The sequence below is a fragment of the Passer domesticus genome, chromosome 1 (genome assembly GCF_036417665.1).
Source record: "Passer domesticus isolate bPasDom1 chromosome 1, bPasDom1.hap1, whole genome shotgun sequence".
Lineage (NCBI taxonomy): Eukaryota > Metazoa > Chordata > Aves > Passeriformes > Passeridae > Passer > Passer domesticus.
In genome coordinates this window covers 32042751-32068890 of record NC_087474.1, presented here as the reverse complement: position 1 = coordinate 32068890, position 26140 = coordinate 32042751, and the positions used below count along the sequence as shown (strand labels likewise).

Below are 26140 nucleotides of genomic sequence, written 5' to 3'. Positions count from 1 at the left end.
CAGACAGCTGCCTCTGCTCTCCAATGAATTTCCCATATTGGAAGCAAGGAAATGGCAACAATGGGTACATGTCTTCATGACACCTGAGCAAGCATTTTTCTGTTTTGTTCTTGCTCACACCATGTAAATATGAGCTGAGATCACCAGCTATTCTCCTATAATTTTGGCAGGAAAGTGGTAGAGGGGGAGTAACTGCTGCTCGCCTAGCAGTGAATTATGGGTTTTTGTCTCATAATTTATGCTATCCTGAGAGGAAACTCAAGAAAAATTAATTTACACAGCCTAAAAAAAAGACTGCTAAGGAGCCTCTGTCATGGGTCATGTACTGATTTCATTTACACGGGTGTAAATCCTACATACCATGACCAAAATCAGAGGCATTAGGAAAGGCTTATAAGTGAAAGAGGACTTTGATTCACAGCTCCTAAACACTAGCAGCAAACAAACTTGAAAGCCCAGGAGATTGTTATTTTCAGTATGCGAGCAAGGAAAAGGAATAGCACAAAGTGAACAGGTGAACCCCCGAAGGGAAATAAAAGGAACCATGTTCAATGAGAAGGATCAATGATGTATTAGAATGACCTTTTGAGGCAGAAGACAAAACCACTTCTGCTGTGTTCCTTTCTTCACTGGCCAGGGAAACAAGGAGATATCTAGAGATATTTAGAGAATTCAGTGTTGACTGAGCCCCATGAGATGGGCCACAGTGCCAGCCTTCCTCTTGACTCACAGCAAAACATTTCCTGCCTGCTCTCAAGGACACTTGAGGACCTTGCTCACAGATGCCACCTGGTTGCTGTGCCCCAGGCAGCACACAGCAGGCACAGCATGCTGGCTCTTCTCACTTACAGGGTGTTGGGATAGAGATCTCTGGAGGGGTCCTGTCTTCTCTTGGGCTGTAAATCGTTACCTTGGTGCAGAACAAGATGGGCTGAGTCACCATTAAGAGGTATTTTTTCACCCCATTCAGTTTTTTTTTCACCTACAAGTAAAAAATGTACCTTTCCTTCCTGGAGTCTTGAGCTGATTATTTCCTTCTGTTGGTGCCTTGCCTCCATTTTATCAGCAGAGCAAGAGACTTTGGTCCAGGCAGACATCATTTTGAGAAGACAGCCCCTAGCATTAGATGGTAACGACATTTCAAAAACTAATGGAGAATTTTGCTTCATTAAGTAGCCCATAAAACTGGGAATAATTGAGCACCAGGGGGAAGACACCATAATTAGTCAACATTATAAATGCCTGGTTTCACAAAGGAGCACACAAAGGTTTTAATACAGCTCTACCTGCTGATCTGCTGGCAGATATCCCTGGATGTGAACTACTCTCACTTGAACAGGATCTTCATTCCTTTCAACACCACAGCAAAACTCTTTGAATTAGAAAAGTTCTATCCTGGGTCTCAGTGATAGTGCTGAACTTATTAAACTGCAGTGTAAGAAAGCCTTAGCCAAGCTGCTCTTGGACTCTACCAAGCTCCACCTCTACCAAGGTGCCTCTCAAGGTACAGAAACTTTTACAGAAAGCCATACTTTGGACCTCCTGCCCCAAGATACTCCAAAAAATCCAAAAATTTATGCCATTCAATTTAATTCCCTGAGACTGAAAACTGAAACACTGCAAAATAGAATCAACCCACAACTAAGACTATTATGCAGATATTTTTCAGCCTGCAAACTCTTTCAGTGGTCCTGTAGACAGCTCTGCTTGATGCTTTCAGCAACAATGCTAAGGGAGGGACATATATTTAGTTAGGTAGGGACATATATTTAGTTAGGAATAATCTTCTTTTCCTTTTGGTGTCAGACAAATGACAAAGCTTTGCTTTACTCTACTAATAATTTAATAATAAAAAAGTATAAGTCCTGGTCTGCCCTACCAGAACAGATGTACATGTATGTAGTTCCATCCAATGCAACATAAAATAGCTTTTTTGAAACAACTGCAATATCTATTATACTTTTATGGCCCATGCTCAGTACTTAAATAAACAAAGCAAAAAATAATTACTTTTCATAATTCATTCTCTATGTTTTCAAACTCTGTGGTAGTCTTGCTGGGCTACCATGTCTTTAGAATGATTTTTTGTAAGCTGGAATGCTCTGTCTGCTGGCACCCCTGCTTTCTTTCAAGCATCTAATGCAAAATAATAATGACCTTATGAACACAAATAACATTTACAGCATCAGAGAAATAGTTATAAAGCAGTTAAAGGAAAATACAGACATTTCTTTTCCAGGCATGTTAGTGCTTTCCTATTCTTCTCTTCATTCTGTAAATTAACATTTTTTTCAGATAAAAAAGACAAATTCATAAATTACTGCATTTGGCAGTGGAATGCAGCAATGGTGGCAAGGCACAGCTGGAGAGTTTGAAATGTGGCAGCTTTCTTCGAGGCCATCATTTTCCTGTTCCTTTGGGAATCTCTGCTAAATGTGGCTACTGCTAATGTAATGAATATGAATCCATGTAAATCTCCGATGTGGAGCTGGGATCTGTCCCCCTGTGGGTAAAAGGGAATTTTTTTTCTATGCAGATTTTTTGAGTGCCTATGTATGCATAACTCTGACCTTACTTCAGCAGCTCACCTGCTCTTAGGTACCCAGGTACTGTCGACCTTCTCATTTTTCATTCTGCAGAAAACTAACAATATGCACTCCCTCGCTTTTGAGGATCCCTGGCAGAATAATACACCACCTGTTCAGCCCCCCTTCCCACCCCCCCCCCCTTTTACTAATTAAGCTCTGAAAGTGTTTCCAAACAAAATTGGATTTCTTTTCTTCTGCTCCCCTCTCCTTCATTCCCTGACTGCACCTTTGTAAACATTTTTGATTGGGCGTGAAAGGCACAGAAACAGCCACAAATAAGGGGACCTGTCACTTTTGCCAAAGCCATTAGTGCTGCATGGAGAAAACTGGCTGGGCTCATACTGAGTGCCTGTGACATGCCCAGGGATGGAGACCAGCAGAGAGGGCCCTTAACCAGTGTTCAGAGGAGTCTCAGAAATTTTGGGGCGCACAGGACAAAGCTTCCTGGCTCCTCTTCTGCCCTGCAAGGGCTACTGGCTGACCAATTCATTTAAAAAGTAGAGCATTTGAATAGCTGACAGATATTTTCCAAGGAGGGGGTGGCTGAGCGAGGTGTGCATAGTCTGAGTTTGTTTCCACCATGGAACAGGCAGTTGGAATTTTAATCTGTGTAACTTTAGTCTCTGTGGTCGTACAGTGCCTCACACAATGGGTCTTTGTGTGCTGCCAGAGTACTACTGCAATACATACCATAAATAATAATTGTAATAACAGTTACAAAGCTAAGATTTTTTTAATGGTCTCTAGGGCTGGAAGTCTTTTCTGGGCAATTGGCATTTTTAAAAATCAGGTCACCTAGTTAGGCTGCTTATTCTGAATGCAGAGTCTTATTTCACCATTCATTTTCTTTAAAACATAAGCCTCCAACTTGGCTCATGTAGACAAATATTAAGTGAGGGGGAAGCAAAGGAAACACTTGTCAAAATAAACCAAGAATAATTATTGGATTCCATTCACAAGTTTTTGGAGAGGAAAGATCAGGCCAACCATCAAATAACAGCTTCAGCCAAAATCTACAAGTAGAGGGCCATTGTTCTGCTTGACAGTTCTTCACTGAGGTGATTAACAAGCCTGGCTGATGACCCTTTGGGCTCAGATGTACAGTTGGGGTATCACACATCAGCTGAGCTATCAGCACACTTCCTATGTGCATGGCCATGCAAATATAAAATTCTGTGACTTGGCTTCACCCTCTTCACTGGGACTAATCAAAGCCATGTTGTCTTACGTTTGCTGTCACTTAAACCATTCATATAGATACCACAAGCTCAGTTGTGGCACTGAAAGACAACACTGGCAGCTATTTCAAGCAACAGATTGGTTGCAGCTGGGATTCATAGAACCAAAATTAGAGTTAGTCAGACAGTCTGGGTGCCATCCACCTTCTAAAATGCAAGTCTTGAGGTCAGAGGAATTGCACTTGAAAAGTGCATATTTTTCTCTCTGGATCATGAAGGCAACCACCTCAGAAAGATAACTAGATTGGAAGAAAATATTTTTATCTGGTATGAGTCCTGTCCTCTGTTCCTGAGCTCTTAGACAACTGCTCTGTCTTCTAACCTGAAATTTCCAGTATGGACTTCTATATACAGGTTAATATACAGCATTAGAGCAGCACATAAAAAAGTGTCATGGATGTCCTTTGCTTCAGTCCAAAAAGAAAGCACACACTGGGTTCAAACTCCTTCAAGGAACTCCACCTCGCTTTTTTCTGGACAGGACAGAATTTAACTACTGACCGAAGAAGAGGTCATGCAAAGGCAGTATATTACAGTCATCTCCTCTAACATATTTCACAAGAAATTTTATAGCCTAGCTCTGCTGCATTTCCAAACACACTAAATCACAATTCTGCCACATCGTGATTCAGAAACCAATGCAATCAATTTCAGTTAATTATGCATCCAGCTTGTAAAGGAGGTGTACAGAGCTCACGTCACCACGTATAGCTGAACCACTACTGGAAAGCAGGGTCTTGGCAAGGATATTCTGTGTGTGATAACATGGTTTTATACTGGCAGCTTTCCAGTTTTAAATTTATGAAAAAGTGCAAACAATTTCAAAGCAGAATTTTGTTTTAATAGTCGTGTACCTGCTTCTGCTTCCACTGAAATTAATAGCAACCTGCCACTGACTTCAGCGGAAGAAGGTCTGAGGTCTTCATTCCATAGAAACTCCAGCAGTAAAATCCAAGAAATTCATTTTAGCTATTAGATTTTGGAAGGCTGACAACAGCTGCATGAAGAACTGAACCTGAATCTCCCAGGGAGACACGTAACACTTAAATCATGAAGCTATTCCCTTTGATATGCATGCTGTATTATAAAATTAATCTTTTGTAGCAATTAATTAGAGCAGTTATGAGGAAAGTCGTGCAGTCTGAGACTCACATTTATTGCTCAGTGTGGCCTTGTTTGTTTAGTCAGATTCCCTTAAGCCATTAATAGAGCTTTATGTTAATTTCCTTAATGCTTCTGATCAGCATGTTCAGAGTTACAACTCCACTAGGGCTTCGCAGATTATCCCAACATATAGTACAAGTAAACAATAGAAGCTACTTCCCTCCATGTGTCAATCTCCAAGGATACCCTAATGAGATTACATCCATGCCAATCCAAAATGTTAACATGAAGTAAATGGAACTCCTTGGACTGTGACTGAACTTTCTGACACATTCAGCCCTGAAGAGGTTAAAAATAAAAAGCTGCCTGGGTTTGTTTGAAATTGTGAATAAGTAAAGGAAGCAAGTACATTCTTCAGCCAGATTTCTTTTCTCTGAAGGTATTTATCTGGAAATGCTTGAAAAGCTGGGTAAAGCACAATCCCAATTTTCTTGAAAGGAAGTGAGATAAGAGTAAATCTTGAAAATGCCAGACATAAATGCCGAACTGGAATTTGTTCAAATGCCTTTCATGTCTAATGCATAAAGCCTGGTTATTCCATCAGTCGCTTTGAATCAACCCTAGGTGCTTAAACATGTGAAATAGCCTAAGCTCATGTAGGAGATTTTATGTATGTAGCTTAACAACTGGCCCAAATCTCTCATTGGTTTCAGATTTCAGTAGTGATATGGACACAGCCAGGCACTTGTCTCAGGACACCAGACAATAATCACTACATTTGTTACACTTTCCTAAAGAAGTCATCTAATGGAAAAGTTACACACTACTGTGCTAAAAATAAATTATTGGATCTCTTAAACACAATCAAACAAACAAAAATCCCCAGTCCAAAAATGAGTGGCTGCTTAATGCACTTGGTTATGTATGTTTTCTTCTTCAGAATCTGGAGCAGCCTCTCACAGCTGCAAGACTGGAGTAATGATTCTCATGTCCTTCATTTGCAACCATGACTTCTAAAAATGGCAGTCTGTGGCTGTTTCAAAAAACCATGAAGCCCTTGGAGCAGCCTGGGCATGGCTGTTTGAAGGCTGCAAATCTCACATACAGAGACACGTGCTCCATCCCACAGGAGGCAGAAGCTGCTGGTGTGGACAACAGGTCAGACTGTGGCAGGCCAAGCCCTCTGAGGTACAGCACACACAGGGTCATGTGTGTTGTCCCAGCATGGGCTATGTGACCTGCTCACCTAAGGAGCCAGCCACTAGATCGATTTGTCTCTCCCCTTCTCCTCAAAACCTGCAAGTCATCCACATCTGAACAATCTCATTGTCCTCCGGCACATTTGTCACAGATAGTTACAGTGTGGGCACGTCAGCATTACTCTTGAAAAGAGTTTTTATCCTGAAATATCTCTTCTACACTGAGCATAGGACTAGCTCTTTTAACAGTTTTCTGTCTTGGCCCTGATCAGAAAAACCAATCATAAGTCTGTATCTCCATTTATATGCTGCCTTCTCTTCCTATTTACAATGGTGAGTTGGATTTTTTTCATCAATGTAAAAAATCTTTTTTTGCAGCCTCATTTAATTTTTCTTCCTTTATTTCCTGCAAACCTGAGCTTCCTGTTTAAGATCAAGCCTTATCCTCTGCAGATATCCACAATCACTATAGTTCAAAGGCACTGCCTTCCAATCAACTTTTAGAAATAGTCTGCGCTAAAAAAAAAATAATTGTGGGATGCAGAAGCTACTATTGAGTAGTTCATTGAACTTTGAGATCTTTGCTCTAGAGATGAACCTGAAGAAAAAAGATGAGGCATATATTCAGAAAGAAATGGATATGTTCATGTCAGTGGTATATCAGTTTCTAATCAATATTAAACCTCTAACTGCCAAGATCAATAACAGCTGCAAGGTCATAGCTGTCGCATAGTTTCTCAAACATATCAGCTAATAATGATTTTTGCTTTGTGCTTTTTATGACTGGTGGATGAGGAATCTCTACTTTCATCTTTAATATTTTCAATATTGAAATTCATATTATGCTCTGATGATCAGGTATCAGGACCTGAATAAGCTTACCCTCTAGCTTAACAGACAATAAACACTCCACAATGATCCTCCACTCTTTCCAAAATGTACTTCTGGAATGTTGAGGTAATTTGGAGTCAGAGACTTTTCAGCACCGCTGTGGTCAATAGCTTTTGGTTTGTCTGCCAGCATCCAAAACAACGCTGCAACAGCTCAGCATGATACTGAAATGGGAATTGTTCTCTATTACATTGCTTGCTGTACCTTAGAGAATAGCTGGCAAATTATCACTGCCCAGAGTTCCTCAGGAATATGAGAGCTGCATGTTCTGATAGTATTTGATTGAATCACATACTTAGGAATACTTTTCACCAATGGTTTTTCATGAGGGTATGTTCACTCCCACCACCTCACAGACAAGGGAAGAAGTTGCATTTTCTGGTGAAGTTGTAGCTTTGTTATAGTTGCAAAGGTAAAGAAGTGAGTAGGGTCTAAGCAAAAGCATAATATAATTTATGAGATTAATAGTTGTGGTAAGGAAAAAAAATTACATATTTTTGGGTACATATTTTTTCAAATATGAAGTTTAACTGAATAACTGTAATTGTTAGACTGTCTGAGAGGAAAAGCTCCATTGGAAAAAGAATGGATTACAAAGCATCAAGTTTTTAATCTGTAGAAAGCTGGACTATCTATCCAGGAAATCTAAGGGCTCTTTAGGTATAATATTAATGCTCTGTTATTGTAATTATCAGTGTTCCTTTCCTTTTTAGTTCTAATATTTCTTGAAGTCTCAGTACAGGAACATGGAGTTCTCCATGTGCACCCTAAGGGAGAAGTGACAGGGGTTTTTGTAGTGCCCTTGAACCAGAAAAGGAAATTAATTTTATGCATTTCTTTCCTGTCTCCTCTCTAATTCCAATAACAGTGTGGCTGTGAGGCTGTGTCCATTCACTGTGTACAGTCTACATTAACACAGGAGCTTGTGAAAAAGCCCCATACAGTAAGAGCTCTTTGCCAAGTTATTGCCCTCAATGCCACATGCTACACAGTGGAGAAGGTAAGATTTTCTTTATTCTGCTGTGTCCTAACATGAAGGAAGGGCACAGATTTTGTTTCAATTAATCACATTAAAATATGGATTTTTAAAATGAGCATTTTTCTTTAGGGAATAATACATTATTATGCACAGTGCCTAACTCATATACACATGGTACAAGCTATGATGCTTGCTTCTATTGTTTCAATTAATAAATATATTACAGGATGATCAAATAACAAATGTATTACAGACACAATCACCCCCAAAAGCAAGCAAGTTATTAAAAAATGAAGAGCTCAATTTTTAATGCAATCTCCCTCTCCTCCTCTCTTATCTGTGAGTTTGTGTGAAAACCAAAGGTTACAGGAATGTCTGTAAGACATTGTTTTTGTTCAGTTTCACAAGTGTTTTGCTTTGTTGGCATTCAGTGGTTTTTACAAGAGAAAATAATGAAAGCACATAAAACCTGTAACCATCCCCAGTGGGACAAAAGTCAAACAAGAGAAAGCTGATGGCTTTGAGCTGACTGAGCCACAATAGACAGGTCTTAACACAGTAAAGAATTCCACAGACTGTGTTAAGGACTGTCAAACCTACCTCACTAACACCAATTAACTGCGAGATATGGGGATCTTAGCGTTTGGATCAAAGCCTTTCTTGTCCAGATGAAAGATCACATCAGCTTTGGAAAAAAGCTACAGATGTCTATGGGAAAAAAAAAATCCCTCTTCCATTCAGCTTGTTTTTCAGTGAATTTTGAATTGCTTTGTCAAGAAGAACAAAATAACATCCCAGCTGGAAAATGTGTCAGATGTTTCATTTAAAAACAACATGAAGTCAGGAAGGTGGTAACCAGCTTAGAGGGACTGTTTGATCCTTTCCCAAGACTATGTTGCTTTTGAGGAAAAGCAGTATTGAATCATTCTCTCTAATCAGTTCTCGATTTAAAAACAAGCAATCTTTAAAAAAAAACCCCACAAACAAAACCAACTAACTGTGCTCTCCTGCTTCATACAAGGATATCATGGCATCAGAACATAGTGCATGATACAGCAAACCACATCCAGGAATAGTGACCTCACTATGCTGTTACTTACTAAAAAGGTTACAGTGGTTATCAACCAAATTGGCTTAATAGTGTTCCATAAAAAGTTATGTGACTAGTAAATTCAAATATATTTGATGCATTAGTGGAGCAGAAGAGCTTACTGGAAAACAACATCTGACACCATGTTCATTGCCTCATTCATTTTAGAGAGTAGAGATGAGCTGATAGCTTTAGAGATTAATACACACAAGTGCTGCATTGCTAGCAAGGAGCAGACACTTTAGTGAACATAAAAGAAATGCAGTCAAACCTGCTACAGACTATTTTGGGGACAGAAAATGCACAGTTAGCGTCACATTTTGCCAGGGTAGGGGTGCAATGTGGACTCATCCTCTGCTTGTCACAATTCCTCTCATATGCTTGTGTTTTAACTCTGAGAACACAGCCAAGAGACATGCCAGCTCCTTTGTGGTACAAGTGGATCAGCAGGCTCAAGTTATTTCAGCATTTTCTGGGAAGGACTTTTAGGCAAGCTTCTATAGAGCACTTAAAAATGCAAAAACTGCTGGAGCAAACTGAATGGATCCAAGCCCAGGCATTGACATAAGAAGATTTTATAGCTTAGGAAAAGGTACCCAACAGCTGTAGTCTGCTAGAATAAATTCTGCTGTGCTGTACAACCTACATTATCATCAGAAATAGTTTTGCCTCTGTCTTCTGACTCTGGACAATATTTAGATTTTCTGTAGAAATATATTTACCACAAAGATGGGTTTATACAAAGCTAAGAAAAAGAAATACTCCAAGTTTTGGTGAAGTGTGGATTGAATTCAGGGTCCTTTTCTCAGTTTCTTCACTCTGAGAGGAAGAAGAGGACAGCATTCCCTCTCAGACTTGGAATTCACCTGGGTGCAGCAATCTTGTTTAGACAGACATCAATATGTCAAAGGCACATGCTGAATGCTGCAGAATGGAAAGCACAAAATGGCTCAAAAATACGAGACCTAGATTTACAGCTCCTTTGACCTGTGTGAGAATTAAATATCTGAATCAGAAATGTGCAGAACAAAATTCTGATTTTCTAATAATTTTGAAAAGAAACAAGCTTTCAGGTACTGTGAGCACTTGCTTATACAGTGTTAGTGCTGCTCATTTTTGCTTTGATTTAAAACCAGAAGAACAGAAACAAAAATATTCCAGCCTTTTAAATACCAACAAAATGTGTGAATTATCTTATAAATTTAAAAAAAAATCCATTCAAAAACAGTCTTGGAAATAGTCATATAAATATTCTGCTGTAAACAAACTGAGCAAAATAAATTTAGGGGAGAAAAGCAGCAGAAAACAATAAGCATTCCTTGCTTTCAGAAACCAAAGTGGATAAATAGGTTTAGTCATGTCTGTCCCAAGAGAGTCTCAAAGCATGCATTTTTTTTCAATGTAAAGTGCAAAGAATTGCATTGCATTTTGAATTCCATTTTAAAACTAATTAAAGGTTTGATTGTGCTACTTTTTCTGTGTTGGAATGCATTTCAATACATACTCAGCTTAAGGCATGTGCTCAAGGAGAATTATCCAAGCACTCAGCATCATTAGCTATGATTTCATGTGTTTTGCTGGATCTGGGCTGTAATGCATAGAGCAGAGTACTCATCTTGCAAGTGAATGACAAAAATTAATGTAATCTAGGCAATTAATGAAATGGATTTACTCCAGATGTAGGTTGCTATATTTCAGAGCAGCCTCCTTCTCATTTAATATAAATATTGAGGCTATTTAAGTCAGACATGCAGTGTTGCATGGAAGATTTCAGATTTTGCTCACAGACGCCCCAGAATAGCATCATAAAAATATATTTAATAAGAGGCCAGCTTGACTAATGGGGATATTTAAAACCTGTTTTCATATTCTTTCCTGTCCATGCTATATTTTTATTTGCTACTATATTCTATGTTAATGTCATTTGCAATAACAGTTTAGTAAGTATTTTGATTGCAAACAAAGATCTGAAAAAGCAAGTGACAATTTTGATTTCAGTTTACCAGGAAAGCTTCCTTTCCTCATATTTCCCAGTCATATGCCTAAAAGCTCTCTTAAATAAATATCTCATGCCCCCATGTGGTTAAATGGAGACACTACTGAATAAATCCTGCATGGCTTTTCTCTTTCCTTCTATTTGCAAAGAGCAGTGTGTGCCCTATGGAAGAAGGTGGCCAAATTGTGTAAGAGCATAATTTAGATATTATATCGATAATGAACATCTACAAATAAACAAAATATAGAAAATTCTGAGCTGTTTTAAGAACTACCATAGACTAACCAATGATAGACTGTATTAAAATCTTACTAAAAATGCCTCACCTGAAATTGCAGCATGTATTGTATTGACCAGTGCTTGGAGGGCACCACCTACAACCCACTTCATAACATCTAGGCATCTGAGGTTTTTTTATCTATAGTTCAATTAAAATATGCCCTGAAAATAACAGCTTATGTTCTAAATCAGTAGACTCAGTGTCAAGGAAGTGGATGTGTCAACTTTTTCTCAAAGCAAATGTCTAATCTTAGGAGTCTTGGCAAAGCAGATATCAAAATAGATTTCTTAGTATACTTCTTCACATCCCAGACTCAAGAGAAAGAATGATTATCATGTGTCACATCCAGCACTTTGTTGTTTACAACAAAAAGAAACAAAGGAGTCTCCACATGTAACTGGTCCTATGACACTACAATGGTAATTTTCTAGATTAGAATTAGTGATAATTCTGTATTTGTAAGGAAACACCTTTTCAATAATTCATATTCATCTGAAATCACAGTCCTGCAGTCATGTCTATTGTACACCCATTAGTCTGCATGTGGAGATAGGTTTGGCTCTTTTTGGCCACAGACATGCTTTTTGACATGCCAGAGAATCACTGAAAGTTGTACTGAAAGATGTCAACAGAGACACTGAGTTTTTCTAAATGCCAAGGTCAGTACTTCCATCAAAATCAAAAGCTTCTGGGTATCCCCTACCTCTCTATTCAAACACTTAACTCTCCTAAGCAGCTCCCCAGAACTGTTGCCAAGTTTGTGATGCCTTCTTTCTCAGTACTCAGGGTACAATGGGCAGATTGGCCAACTGTGCTGATTGTTAAATGCTTCTATTCATTTATGTGCAGTAAGTAATTGGCACCATTACCTGTGGAGCAGAATATGGCTGTGATGCTGCAGCAGACAAGCATATGACACTTCAATTACCTGCCTACTGTGCCCATCCCCTTTTGCTGTGACTATCTCCCTTCCGAACTCATAACTAATCAAATTAATGGTTACGTCCATCTGTTCTGGACCAAAGTCTGTGGCATGGTGCTAGGGTGGGATCAAGCCCAAGAACTGTTTCTTCCTTAGTCCTGGCATCCACCTGTGGCAATCCACACTGACCTCTCCTCAGCCTTCCATTATGGTGACATCCTGTGCAAGGGGCTGGTGGGATGAGCTTTAATTGAGAAATTAATATACAGCAGGAGGGCAAGAAAGAGACAGGAAAATATGTGGAAGTAGGAGTCTTACAGCTGTTTGTCACACAGAGATGTGAAATTCGCAATCATTATGCTCTCCTGCATTTGGCCAATTGCTGTTAAACTAAACAATCCTTAAAGAGATCAAGAGGCAGAAAAGGAGCTTCCTTCCTCTGTACCTGTCAGCCTGCTCCTAAAGAACAATTTTAATTTTTGCTTCAAAAACAAATGCAAGAGTATAAGGGACTATATGATAGGACTAGGTGACCATTACCAACTTCTCCAGTGATGTACTGTTGTAATCAGGAAAATAAGCAGCTCACTACTGTAAAAAATTACAGGGCTGTAATTCCACCAGGGGATTGTGGTGAAATCATAAACTATAAGAGCAGAGCTCAAGTGGCCTTATACAGTCACCACAATGCAGCAATGGAATTATAGCCCTATAACTCAAAATGTACTTAGTTCTTATACTCAAGAGCAAGGAACTAAGCTTTGGGTCAACATCCTGCACAGACTGTCCAGATTTGCTCTTCTCCTCCTGTGCTTTCTGCCTCTGATTCTTTTGCTGCCCTGGCACCACACACAGCTCTCATTGTTCCTAGCACTTCCCTTGCAATGCAGCAACAACCACCACAACTCCTTTGCTTTCGGGACTAAAACTCCTTGGTTTTGTCTTTTTAGAAAATCTGTGCAAGGTTCAGGAAACTGAGTAGCAAAATGAACTGACTTGGCATTTGATAAGGATTTTGAGGAATTTTGATTTTTGAAATTTGAGTATTCTATTAAAAGCTCCTGATGTGCAAGCTGATATGTCAAGAATTTAAGTGACACTTCCAGGCAATTGTCACCCCATCCCAGAAATGCTGGACACCACTGATTACTCCTAGAAGGACCAATAAATGTTTTTTACTCATAAAGGTTTAGACAATGCTCTCAGGCACATGGTATGAGTCTTAGTGCATCCTCCACAGGGCCAGGAGTTGGACTCAGTGGTCCTTATGGGTCCCTTCCACCTCATAAGATTATTTAATTAATTAGGGACCCCTGTGTAACAGTTTTAAAGCTTTCTCCTTCAAAACAGAGTGAGGTTGAAGACAGCTGTTTCAGTACACATGGGCCCTAAACTAGCATGGCAATTAAACCTGAGTAATCCTGGTGTTTTCCTCTAGATCCTTTTATTTGAAAATGGCATGTCCCATCCTGTATTCAGATTCTGGATTTGTCTTCTCAGTGCTTTTTCCCCCCCGTATTTATTTCTTCAAGGGCTTTCCTCATTCAAATTCCCTGAGGTATCACAGATGAACAGTAAAACATCCAGCACTGGCTTGCACCTTACCATTCCCTGTCTTCCCCCAGAAACTTTCTGAGTCACATCATAAGGATCAAATCTTCACAAGAATCTGTCCTCTGTATTTCAGATGAAGAGGGAAGTACAATTAAAAAATTATTAAGAAAGAGAGAAAGTAGGGATGAAAAATGACTTATTTTTTTTCACAGGACCATTAAGGATTTCAGTGCTAAAGCAGCCAAACTGTCCAGCAATATCCAGTCCAAGTGTCAAAAAAGCTTCACAGAATTGGCAATAATTGGGCCACTGTCTGCACTGTTAATCTTGTCTCTTTTCCATCAAGTTGTACCTCCCTTCCCCAGCCCTATTACAACCAGCTGAGAAGCCCCTGACCTTCTTCCTGGGAGGTGGCTCTGGCAGGAAACTTGCTCCATTTAGCTGGACCTGCTTCTCCAGCTTTGTCAGAAAAGTGCTTGTAGTCTTTTTCTTACTCCACAAAACATAGGTGTTCTCTCTTCATATTTTTCCTCTCCTAAATGGTTTACATTTTCCCCTAGAGTGAAAATCAATCCCTGCAACCCCCAATTCAACTAATATATAATTTAATCTTCAAACTCCTATGTTTATATACAAGACACAGAGGAACTATTAAAAGAGTATAATATTTCTGAGGAAAAAAACATTCTGAAAAAGGGGAGAACAAGGAATGAAGGTATTTGTATCTCTTACTAGCACAAGTTCCAAACTGAAAAGTGAAGGGAAAACATGGAATAATGAATCTATTAGGAGTCCCTTGGTTAATAGTTAACTTGAATAAAATCTACTAATGATGTTTTAAAGTCCTGAAGGAGTTTTTAAGGCATAATTTAATGTTGTATTTTTTGCTCATGCACTTTCCATTGCTGCCTGTGGACTCTATATTTAATCAGATTACTTGTTCTTGTAAGACTTTATGAAGTCTTTCTTGATTTGCAGCCAACCAAAGCACTTTTAATAATGTATGGTAAAAGGGTTAAATTTTTAATAGACAAGAATAGGCAAGAGTGCTACAAGCTAGAGTAGATTGGTAAGTATGGTATTACACTCTGCAGAGTAGTTAGTAAAAAGGAAGATATTTATATCTCAAATGTTATTGAAAACATGTTTATTCTATTATTAATGCAAATGTATAATTGAAGAACCTGTCTAATCTGCAATTATTGTTCACACCTTATTTACCAAGAAGACAAAGTCATTTTCAGCTTGTTACCATAACAGCTCAAGCTTCTCATTGTCTCTCATGCCGTCCTGCTGCTCCAAAAGCTCAAGGAAAAAAAAATTAAAATGTAAAATTACACATCTATAGTCTGTATTCATGGAATCAAGCGGGGAAATATCTTCTAACAGTGGTGACTAATTCATAGGGGTTAACCTATAAATGAGATTACTTGTACCTTGATATTTGTACGCATTTGTCCTCAGTTTATTACCACCCAACTAATAGGAAAGCTCAGAGATACATGTAGGGGAAAATGTGGCTTAAAACTAAAGGTCAGATTGTGCAAATCAGAGAGGGCTTTTTCATAAATCTTATTTTTTCCATAGCAAGCTACAGTACACAGAGAATGGGGCTTTAACAGTGGAGTAAGTTCTCCTATTCTTTCACAGTAGAGTAGGTTCTCCTATTCTGTAAAACCCCAAAAGCTGAGCTAATGCCTCATTAATAAAGACCAAAATTATCACTGTGTCCATGGTAAATTTACAGATGTTGAGGCTTTATACCTGTGGAATTTCAGCAGAGCCATTCCTGATTTTGGTATTGGTTTTCTAACGAAATGTGGCAAGTCTGTTTGTCTGTGCATAAGCGTGTGTCTGTCAGTCACCCTTGATAACTTTCAAGTCTAGCAGTCAAATTGAGTCAAATTTGGCAGGGAAAAGTCTCTCTGAAATAACAGGCATAGCAAGAGAGGATAGAGACACTGCTCACAGGAACATCCTACAGTAAGGTTAATCCTTACTGGACCTCAGAGATTACCCACTGTCATTTAATATTCAATCACTAAGTTATGGGAAAGCAAGCTTCACTGGTTCCCCTGACCACTGAAATATTTATTATCAGTATGAGAGGGACACCAGGTCCACATCTGCATACAGAGTCAGTGTACTGAGGGAAGTGGAGGTATATTTATCTGCTTGGAGTCCAACATATTCCAGGCAAATACTCCCTGCATTGTTCACCAGAAATGACGCACAACACAGCAAAGCAAACACAACCCCCTGCATGCCACAGGAGCAGGTGAAAAATGAATGGAATTGCTTGCCAATGAAAGGAGTTACAAATTTTTAGATCTTCTTACTTCAAAATGAGCCATCGGATAGGTCATATAATACATAATGGCAAAATGAATATATTATGAATGATTTATTATTATGGAAATGCACAGATGCTTATTGGTGTCATGAGTCATATAACATGCAATTTTCACACAATATGTTGTTAATAATGGATAAGAATTTATCAGTATATTCTCATGTGAAGACAGAGCAATATTAAAACTTGTTCTTTCACTGGGATCAAATAACTGTGCATGGAGTTGCTTGTGAAATTGAGCTACTTTTGCCATGACTACTAATTATGTATTAATGTCAAATTTTTAAAGTAGATATCCATTAACTTGTCACAGATAAGATCCACATTACTCCTATACCACTAAGCCAAAATGCTCCTACCTATGTGCCAAAATGTGCCTACCTACATTAAATGAAGGTGAAACCAGAAGCAAACACTACCTTGCTCTGGTCTCTAGCATGCACCATTGAGAAAACACCTAAATTGTCATTGCCTGTGAGGCTTGTTTCACATGTAGATGGCACAGCTCATTCCTACTGAACTGGGGAAGTTTAAAAACAAAAGTCCAGTTATGTTAAAATCCTCTGAACAGCTTGGCTGACAATTGATGTAAGATGGCAAGAAAAAAACAAGCATGGGACCAGAGGCTAAGAACTCAAAAATTATTTTCAACAACACCCAGAGCTGTTTCCCCTCCATGTACCTTGATCCCTTTGTGGATCAAGCAGAAGCAATTAAAGAATAAACATCCCACTTCTACAACACAACGTGTCACCAACAAATGTGTCTTCCCTCTGCCAATAAATAATTTTAATTGATCATGACAGGATGCCTCAGCTGGAAGTCAGCTGGGCCAGCTAATGCTGCTGCTGAAGTCATGATCACATTGATGAAGAGCACTCATGTTATCCATTCTGGTACTTGAGCAGTAGGGTCTGACAAATTCTTCCTCAGGAAGGTAATGAACAATCACTGCAATTTTTTGACTTGAAATTCCAAAGAGTTCCTGCTGTAGAGCCATCAAAGGCAAATTAAATCATTATAAAGTACAAAGACACACAACTCCCCGACTGCCTGGCCTACAAAACACCTGAAAATTTCACTTTATGTTGATTAGAAAATCAACATACAAAGACAAGCTGAATGGCAAGAGAGCCTGATTTGGTGTGGGCAACAGCAATACATTTTATTTTCCTGTCCAGGAAAAGCACCATTTGTATTCTTAGCAAACAATATAAGAGAGAATTTTTGGACCTATCAAACACTATTTAATTTAGAAGGCAAATATTTTCACAGAGTTAATTGCAAGATCATTGATCAAGAGAGGTTCATAAAGCAGCAGCTAGATAAAAGGAAGGCCCAGCAGTAAATAACCATATTAGATAGATAGATATTAGAGTATGAATTGCATTCTTTATTGTTATTGTATGTCTTTATTGTTACCATAAAGTAAAGGAACTTGGAAAATCTGTCTACTCCCACAGATTGAAGCCCACTAACATAAGGCTCCAGAGAGTCAAGAATTCACATTCAGCCCTTGATGAAAAGAGACAATTGCTGCCCTATTGTGGCAGTGGTCCCCCAGGCAGAGAATAAAGAGCTTTGACTCCATGATTGCAGAAGCCTTGATCAAATGCTTCTTTAAGCTATACTGTATTATACCAAAAACTATACTAATACTGCACTATACTTATACTATACTATACTATACTATACTCCACTATACTATACTGAAGAAAAATTTGTGATTCTTACAGACAGTCATGACACAGCTTTGACCTAACTGGTCAATCAGTCAAAATCACCATTATTAGTATCCAATTAAGAAATCTCTTTTGGTAAACAATCTCCATAATACATTCCACATGTGCCAAACAACAGATACAGCAAGTAAAGATAAGAATTGTTTTTCTTCTTTGTCTGATCTTTCTCGCAGAGTTTTCCCAGGAAAATCCTGGGAGAGAATTAAGTCTCTCCCTGTTCAAAGAAGATGTGACTACCACACTGCCCCTGACCTGCCAGAGCACTAAGGGGACATGGGCTCCTTCTAGAGGTCTTCTCCATTGTCATTTTAGTCTCTCTGTTTTCCAAAGAATTTGGCTCAGATTTGCAAATACCAAAATTTTGGTATCCCCATAATACCATTTCCCTGCCATGAATATTATTTAGAAACAGAAGACAAGTCACCTACTCTGTGAAGAGGGCTCTTACCAAGGCATTCTCACAAATGCATCATCAAGCATTCTTATTTCCTGCATACATGGTTTATGTGTGCTCATACAAGCCCTCTTCATAATCACTACTGGTATCTTTTCCCTCCCTATCTACCACATCCCACTCTAAAGCACCTTGTAGAACAGTCTCAGAGAATGCAAGGGGAACCACTGCCCCTTGAGACTACACAGAACTGTGCTTATTCCCACCACATACGCCAGAAAAGGGATCTTGCATCCCAGAAATCCCATCATAACCTGGGTTGCATCAAAAGAAGTGTGGCCAGGAGGTGAGAGAGGTGACTCTGCCCCTCTACTCCATTCTCATGAGATTCCACCAGAATTATGGCATCCAGCTCTGGGCCCACTGACATAATAAGGACAAAGGCCTGTTGGAGTGGGTCCAGAGGATAGCAATGAAGATGATCAGAGGGCTGGAAAACCTTTCCTATGAAGGCAGCTGAGACAGTTTGATTTGTTCAGCCTGGAGAAGGGAAGGCTCCAGGGAGACCTTAACCATCTTTCAGTACCTAAAGGGAACCTGCAAGAAAGCTGGAAAGAGACTTTTACAAGGGCCTATAGTGAAAGAACAAGGGGGAGTATCTTTAAACTTAAAAGAGAGTGGATTTGGATTAGATATGGGGAAGAAATTCTTCACTGTGAGGGTGGTGAGACTCTTGAACATGTTGCCAAGAAAAGCTGTGGATGTCCCATCCCTGGAAGGGAATGGCCAGCTTGGATGGGGCTCAAAGAAACCTGATCTAGGGGAAAGCACCCCCAGCTATGGCAGAGGGGGTTGGAACTAGATGATCTCTAAGGTCCCTTTCAACTCAAAACCATCTATGGTTCTATGGTCTTTGAACCCAACCTTTTCTGCTGTCAGACAGGGCCAGAAGGATTGCACATCACAAAAAAACAAGCAGTACAAAAATGTAAATGTAAAAATGTAAATGTAAATGTAACTGTGCAACAGCAAAGTGACATACAAAAGCCAGTAAATTATTAAAATACACTCTTTTCTCACAGGAGCTCCTAATTATCTTACTGATACCATTCTCATCTATTTTAGCAATTTGATGGTCTTTGTCACATAAAAAATGAGCAGAATCTTTGACACCCTCTCCACCTGGGGAAGTTCATCTAAGAGAAACTGTCCCCTTTTCACTTCCAGTTCTGTCAATGGGATTTCCTTCTGAAGGCTGCTTATGGCTTTCAGGATCTCAGTCTCAGAGAATCTAAGGTAGAAATGACTGCAGCCCATGCACCCATCAAAACAGCCAACTTAATTAAAAAATGAGATTAGTTGCAAATCCTTCAGCTTCACTGTGCAGCAAAGACAGTAACATACTGTCAATAGATAAACAGTCCATCCTATCCATTCTGCCCAGAGCATAAAACATGTTCTCTTGGGACAGCACTGCTAGTAATGTGATGGAATGAACATTTTACTGCTCTGGTGTTGAATTGCAAAATAACATGCCTGGAGTCCAGTTTTCAGTGTGAGCACTTAATGCGAGCAATCAAATTTCCTCCATATGGGGCTGATTTTAAGTACTAATTTAAATCACTTCAAGAATTTAGGAATAATAAATGGAAGAACAACACGATATGCTTTTTGTCTAATATTAGCCTGGCTCACCAGCCTATCTAGCAACCAATTCAATGTGTGCTTTAAGGGTAGGTTTATTCTGCATCCTGAATCTCCTTCTGGGACAGAACATGCATGGGCAGTCCAGTGCTTTCACTGTGTTCACCTAAGTGGCAGATTAAAAACCACTGCTGGAAATTTGGCCTGAAAAATGTAGATGTAAAATAACCTTAATTTCTAAATGTTACCTTATGGATTTTAAAAGCATGTACCTAACCCATTCTGAATGCAAATTAATATGTCAAATTTAGAGCATAGACATTATGTACGTCAATAGATTATGTTGATGCATAACATCTCTTAGGATCTGATCAAAAACTCCAATTCACAGCACCAGATTGTAATGGGATAAATGTTCCTATGTGTACGTAATTATAAACAAGCATTCTGTGGTCCAAAATAATTGTTTAAGCAGAACAATGCTTACATGGGGAAAGCTTCCTTTCATAGTCCTTCTGAGGACACCAATACAAAAGAAAGAAACAAGGTGATTTTGTCTACTAGTGATGGAGCATTGTGGCTATTGTACATCTCTGCTGTTGTGGCTCTCAAAATTAGCTAATTATGACATACTTCACCAGAAGAAAATATTTGTAAAGTTAGTGAGTCCCTAACAAGGAGTTGTGTTGTCTAAGCAGCTTCAGAAAAGAAATTCCCAACATTCTTCCAATATATTCAAATTATTTCCCTAATTAATACTGGGAGTTGGAGCTTTAGAGACTGATGTCATGGTGAAAGCATTTTGTTTTGTTTTCTGCTTATATAAAAAGATGGCAGTTTTATTTTCTGTACAGATTCTGAGCTCTCTAAGTGTGTTTCACTTCAAAAAAATGAAAGTCATTTTATCCAAGAAGTTTATTCTGTTTGCTTTAGCTACAGTTGTCTCTCTCACATCAAACAGCATGTGCCTAAATGAACCAATGAAGTCCAGGCTGCAGAGCAGAGAAGACAATGATGATAAATATTATGAGGTAAGATCTGTATTACTATGACTTTTTTGGGGGGAACTGTGGGTCAGATCCTGAGCACGCTGGGTGTTTTGGCACAGACTGTCCTAAACCCATTCCACAGCATTCAGCATTACAGCACCAGCAGTATGAAAAAAACATGTCAAAAGAATTTTCAAGAAATTCCTTTGCTCAAACATACATACTGTGTAAATCAACTCATGTTTCAATTTTCTTGCAGTACAGCTTTGTGATTAGGCTGCAACATTTTCTGAAATGTTTCTTACTTACACAGTGAATCCTCAATTAACATTCCTGTCAGGTGTTTTATGCACATAACAGACAGATTATTAATCCAAAATTAATAAAGGCATGCTTGTAATACTCAAAGAATAATGATAAACAGAGAACATTTTAAATCTAATATACTTAATGGTCTTAAAATTTTACTCTGGAAATTGCCTATAAAAATTTCTTTGCAGGGTTGCACATTTATTATGTCTCAATAGGTGCCAAATGAAATTTGCACACTTCAGCTGCATTATTTTTCATGTCTTCCCTGCAAATGCTCCCTAGGAAATGGGAGTCAACCTCTCTTTTTGACTTATCATCATAGGTATAATAAACATCCTTGAAAACAAAATACAAATTCAATTATGCTAGTTAAATCCTCTGGACTTTAGCTCACTATCTTTTTTGTACTTCCAGAAGCAGTGTGCAGGTGCAATCAGAGGGATAGTTTATTTAAAGCTTAAATCATGAAGTATGAACTAGAATGGTTCATTTCTGTTCTCTGCCAGTAACTGGAGAAACTCACAGGGAAGACAAATAGGGATAAGGAAGTGAAATTATGATTAGTAGCATTTGTATCTTTGACTGAAATTTAAATCCATATTTGTACATTTTTGCTGGTAAGTTCTGGAAACTTATTTTTGTCACAAAAGTAAATTTTTCTCAATATGCTGAGAGAAGAACACTGCTCTATTAGAAGGGTCATACTGATAAAGCTCTTTTTCAGGAAACAGCTGCCCTATACATCATGAGACAGGTAATATACTAGGCTCAGCTCTTCACTGAATGAAGCATAGATACAGAAAGTGTGTTTGGTGCTGGCTGCACAAAAATTAGGGGCCCAGGAGCTCCAAGTGTATTTTGTGGGCTAGTGGAGGACCGAAGCCATTTAAAGCTCAGGGCAACTTCTATGCTGCAAGTCCAGAACAGGCATGATGTGAACTTGACCTAAAACCTTTCCGTTCACTTCCCTGATAGCCTGGATGGATACTGGGTCCAAAGCATCCACCCAGTGCTGAGGAAGAAATGAGCCACACCTTCAGGTGTCTTGGTCCCCCCCTGTTCATCCAGACCAGATGAGTAAGAGTCTGGGTCTGTGTGAAGTCACAAAATGTGTTCAGCATCTTCCACTCCACAGAACTTCAGGTGGTGATACAAACAAATGTGGACCTGACAGCAGCTGCTGTCCTATCTTAACTGAATGCACAGGTACTGACACCTGTGCCCAGAAATATTTCCACTGCCACCATTTGAGCTGAACCTTTTACTGACCCTGATATAGAAATATGTCCTTGTGGTCAGAGCTCTGAAAAGGTAAGCAGGACAATGTCAGCATATGAAGTAATCCATATGAAGGAGCTCACATTACAATGGAGTTTAGCAAAGAGAACTAAAAAACATTACATATTCAAAAAAATAAGAGCACTACCCAGCAGCTTTCTAAGGAGGTATGAAATTTAATACTTTGTGTCATTGGTAGCTGGAGTAATGCCTTATAAAATGATCATATCCTTTCTAAAAATATTTTTCTTTAGATTAAAGATAATATTTTGGAAGAAAAGCAGAGGAGCCTCAATTTTGAAGACATGGAAGACTGGGGAACAAAAGACATCATTAAAATGAACCATTTTACAGCAAGCAAGATGCCAAATTCAGTTGCTAATTTACCTCTTAGATTTGGAAGAAATTATCCAGAAGAAAGAAGCATTAAACCATTTTCTAATTTACCCCTGAGATTTGGAAGAGCTTTTGGAGAGAACATACTTAATCATGCTCCAAAGGTATCACACAGGCTTGGGAGATCTTCACTTGTTAAAGGTTCCAGTCAATCACTTCTAAATTTGCCACAGAGATTTGGGAAGTCACTGGCTGTCAATCTGCCTCAAGACATTGAGGAATCTGAACCAGGTAACGCTACACAAGTGTTCAAGACACATAACAAAATGCATATTAAATCATAGGTTAGCAATGGTTAAATATTGCTAGAATTCCTCTAGGAATATTCCTAAGCACTTCAATATGAGTTCAATTTGCCTAAAGAAAGATTGCATTTCATCAAATCAAAAAGCCTCATCAAAAGTAGTAGAAAAACTTTTTATAAAATCTTTTTAAATCTTTTTTTATAAAATCTTTTTTAATGCCAAATAGCGAAATCTGAAAATGTTCATATGACAGGATTAGATTTGATGCTTTTTTAGATCAGGTTTCATTTTGAAAAGTCATAGCTTTGGTGAAAAAGGTTCAGAATCATTAAAATATCCCATTCCAGCACAATAAAACTTACCTAAAAATTACTCTTCCATTTTCTAAATTTATGCAAATTAGAGTTTAAAAAAGACAAAATTCCAAGCTGAACCACAGTGTTCTGAAAATTATTTTTTCTCACCTAATCCTATTTTTTTCATATTTTCTTCCTGAGATAATATTTGAGATTTTGATTTTTCATTCCATATTACCATGGAAAAATTTTTGTGACATCTCAGAATTTTTTTCAGCATAGAAAAACTATTTCCTATTACTAAGACTCATTTAAACCAGCTCTTCAACAACAGTCCTTCTTATCATAACTGCTGCTTTACTGGAACTACTCAGTTGTCTTGTAACCAAGTTTGAGTTGCCTACCCCTGACCTCCATCTGACACATGCATAAAGTAGAAGTTCAGGCCAGAAAAGATAATGGATATATTAGAAGCCAAGGTTCTCTCTCATTTAATATGATTCCTTTCATTCCTTTCTCACTGTCTCACCTAATTATAACAGCTTTTGTTTTATTTGTCTGGTATTTTTAGGCATATGAATTCTAACAGTTACATTAATACTGGAATGAAATTATGAAGACAGAATCTGAAAGACTTGGAAAAGCTGCAATGTGTTTTCAAAATGAAAGATCATGAAAAGGAAATGTGAATTGAAATGCAAACCTGCCTTCACGTATGCATAATGTATTTTTTTCTGTACAAACCCTTGACATATAAGGCAATGATAATTGTAGTGATTGTTGTGGTATTTTGCTTCAGTGGTGGTCAAATATAAATTCTATTTATTTTTGCGCTACTTATGTCCTATTGGTTGTAAAACTGAATTTCAGAACAATGGCTGTATAATTTACAGTATTTAAAGAAGAATTTTAAAAAGCATAAAATTAATAAAGTTGCATGGTTCAAATAAAAAGAAGCCTATGATATGAATAATAACAATGAGAAGCAGGATCAAAACTGCTGGTAGCCTTTGTGTCATGAGCAGCTAGAGAAAATCAAGCATTGAGTAAACACTTTTCCTGTTTTTTATGGGTCATCTTAGATATAAATCTGAAAGGCAACTTGTGTCTCTGGCAGCTGGCTCCTACACCTCTTCTTCAGCTCACCAGCTAGTCCAGCTTTAAACTGACATTGGAATCACACACACAAACGGGCACCTTCATCAGCAGCCCTTGGATGCTCAGTCTGTTCAATAGCTTGGAGCAGACAGCCTGTCTCTCTCCAGCTCCTGTCCCTCAGACCTCCAGGTCCCTTTGGCTCCTCAGTTGCTGGCAATCAGAGCACTCACTCTACTGTCCAGCTAGCCTGGTGTGAGGGTTGCTATCAGATCACACACACCCATATGTGTGTTCACCAGTGTCCATGCACAGCGTCCATGCAGTGTCTGGCTGAACCTCCTCAAGGCATTGAGTGGCTCTGTTCAAGTCCCATCAAGAAGGTCTTGGAGTTCTGCTCATTGCTACTGTCCTGTTGCCTCCTCTTCCGCAAGGTTTGGCAGTCTGAGAGTTTATTACTTCTCCTGTCTCTTGTCTTAGTCTTTATGCTGAAAAACCAATAACCAGATCTCCTTACATTCCACATATATTTACAAGAACCTGTTAAAAAACCCTATCAAATTGATCAGGTTAATTCACAGATGAGACAGGCTGAGTTGCCATTCCTCCACAAAGTTCATGAGGCTACAGGAAGCACAACACTATTCAACCTGTGTCTGCTAAATCTAATTCAATCCAAAGGAATCAGACTATATTCCTGAGAATATCTATTCTCTCTACTCACTCATACCTGAAATAACAAAGAAATAGGAAATTCTAAACAGATAAAAACCAGTGAGCTTACACTTTCTGAATGTAAGAGTGCCAAACCAATTTTGGGTTTTTCTCTGAGCCTCAGAAAACACTTACCTAGCAAGTGCTGTTGAAAGACCTCTTTTGCAGTATAACACTTGGCTACATCAGCCAAGTCCATGCTGAAGGACACTGGTCAACAAACTGTGTGTGGGGAAAGTCAAAGATCCAGGCTATGAAGTAGAAGTCTTGCCATTGCCTACCACCATGAACAGGTGTCAGTCAAGAAAACCAGAATGTTTAAGTGATTTACAGTCAAATGGACAGCAGAAGGAAATGCCCTGGACCTTGAGCTGTGTTTCTGGTCCTGCAAACCTCACTGCACATCATGTGAACCAAAAGGAAACAAGATTTGTGAGAATCCCCGAGCAGCAATAGAAGCTGCCTTTTTAAGGCACCTATCCCCTAGCAACAGAGACAGGGTACACATCTATTGGCATTAATGAGAGCTGCTGTGGGAGGAAAGCAGAAGCCTAAACACCGGCCCAGCAGCAGGTTACAATTAAGTTGTCCTCTTACAGCAAGCTTCATAGCATGGATACAGGAGGTGGCTATTGATTTATTTTCCCTTAACAGGGGAACTGCTAGCTGAAAAGTACATAAAGCAGAAATTATGCTGTGCTGTGCAAAATTTCTGTTTGGCTTGAGAGCACATGAGCCAAGAAAACAATCACTGGATAGTGCAACAGGAGGAGAAGGGGCACAACAGGCAACATACATTGCTCTAGCTATCACTCACTGGATTATTTATTATCCACACAGA

The 26140-nt window shown here is 38.8% G+C and overlaps 1 protein-coding gene and 1 long non-coding RNA gene across 4 annotated transcripts in view; one reads left to right on the top strand and one right to left on the bottom strand.

Annotated features, from left to right (window-relative positions):
* Nucleotides 1–26140, bottom strand: part of LOC135287494 (uncharacterized) — a 39894-nt gene that overhangs the window by 3878 nt on the left and 9876 nt on the right. The window contains exon 2 of the long non-coding RNA XR_010351164.1: nucleotides 1002–1116. This is a non-coding gene — a long non-coding RNA (uncharacterized LOC135287494). The remainder of the gene's footprint in view (nucleotides 1–1001; nucleotides 1117–26140) is intronic.
* Nucleotides 7883–24537, top strand: NPVF (neuropeptide VF precursor). Of its 3 annotated transcripts, none has more exons than XM_064400792.1 (4): nucleotides 7883–8020; nucleotides 20936–21005; nucleotides 22808–23180; nucleotides 24062–24436. In XM_064400792.1, exons 1-4 carry the CDS (start codon nucleotides 7995–7997, stop codon nucleotides 24067–24069), a joined length of 477 nt encoding a protein of 158 aa, XP_064256862.1. In that variant the 5' UTR covers nucleotides 7883–7994; the 3' UTR covers nucleotides 24070–24436. The 3 variants fall into 3 exon arrangements, with proteins under 3 accessions (XP_064256862.1, XP_064256855.1, XP_064256852.1); XM_064400785.1 differs by having other exon boundaries at nucleotides 7905–8020; nucleotides 20908–21005; XM_064400782.1 differs by lacking the exon at nucleotides 7883–8020 and having other exon boundaries at nucleotides 20806–21005; nucleotides 24062–24537.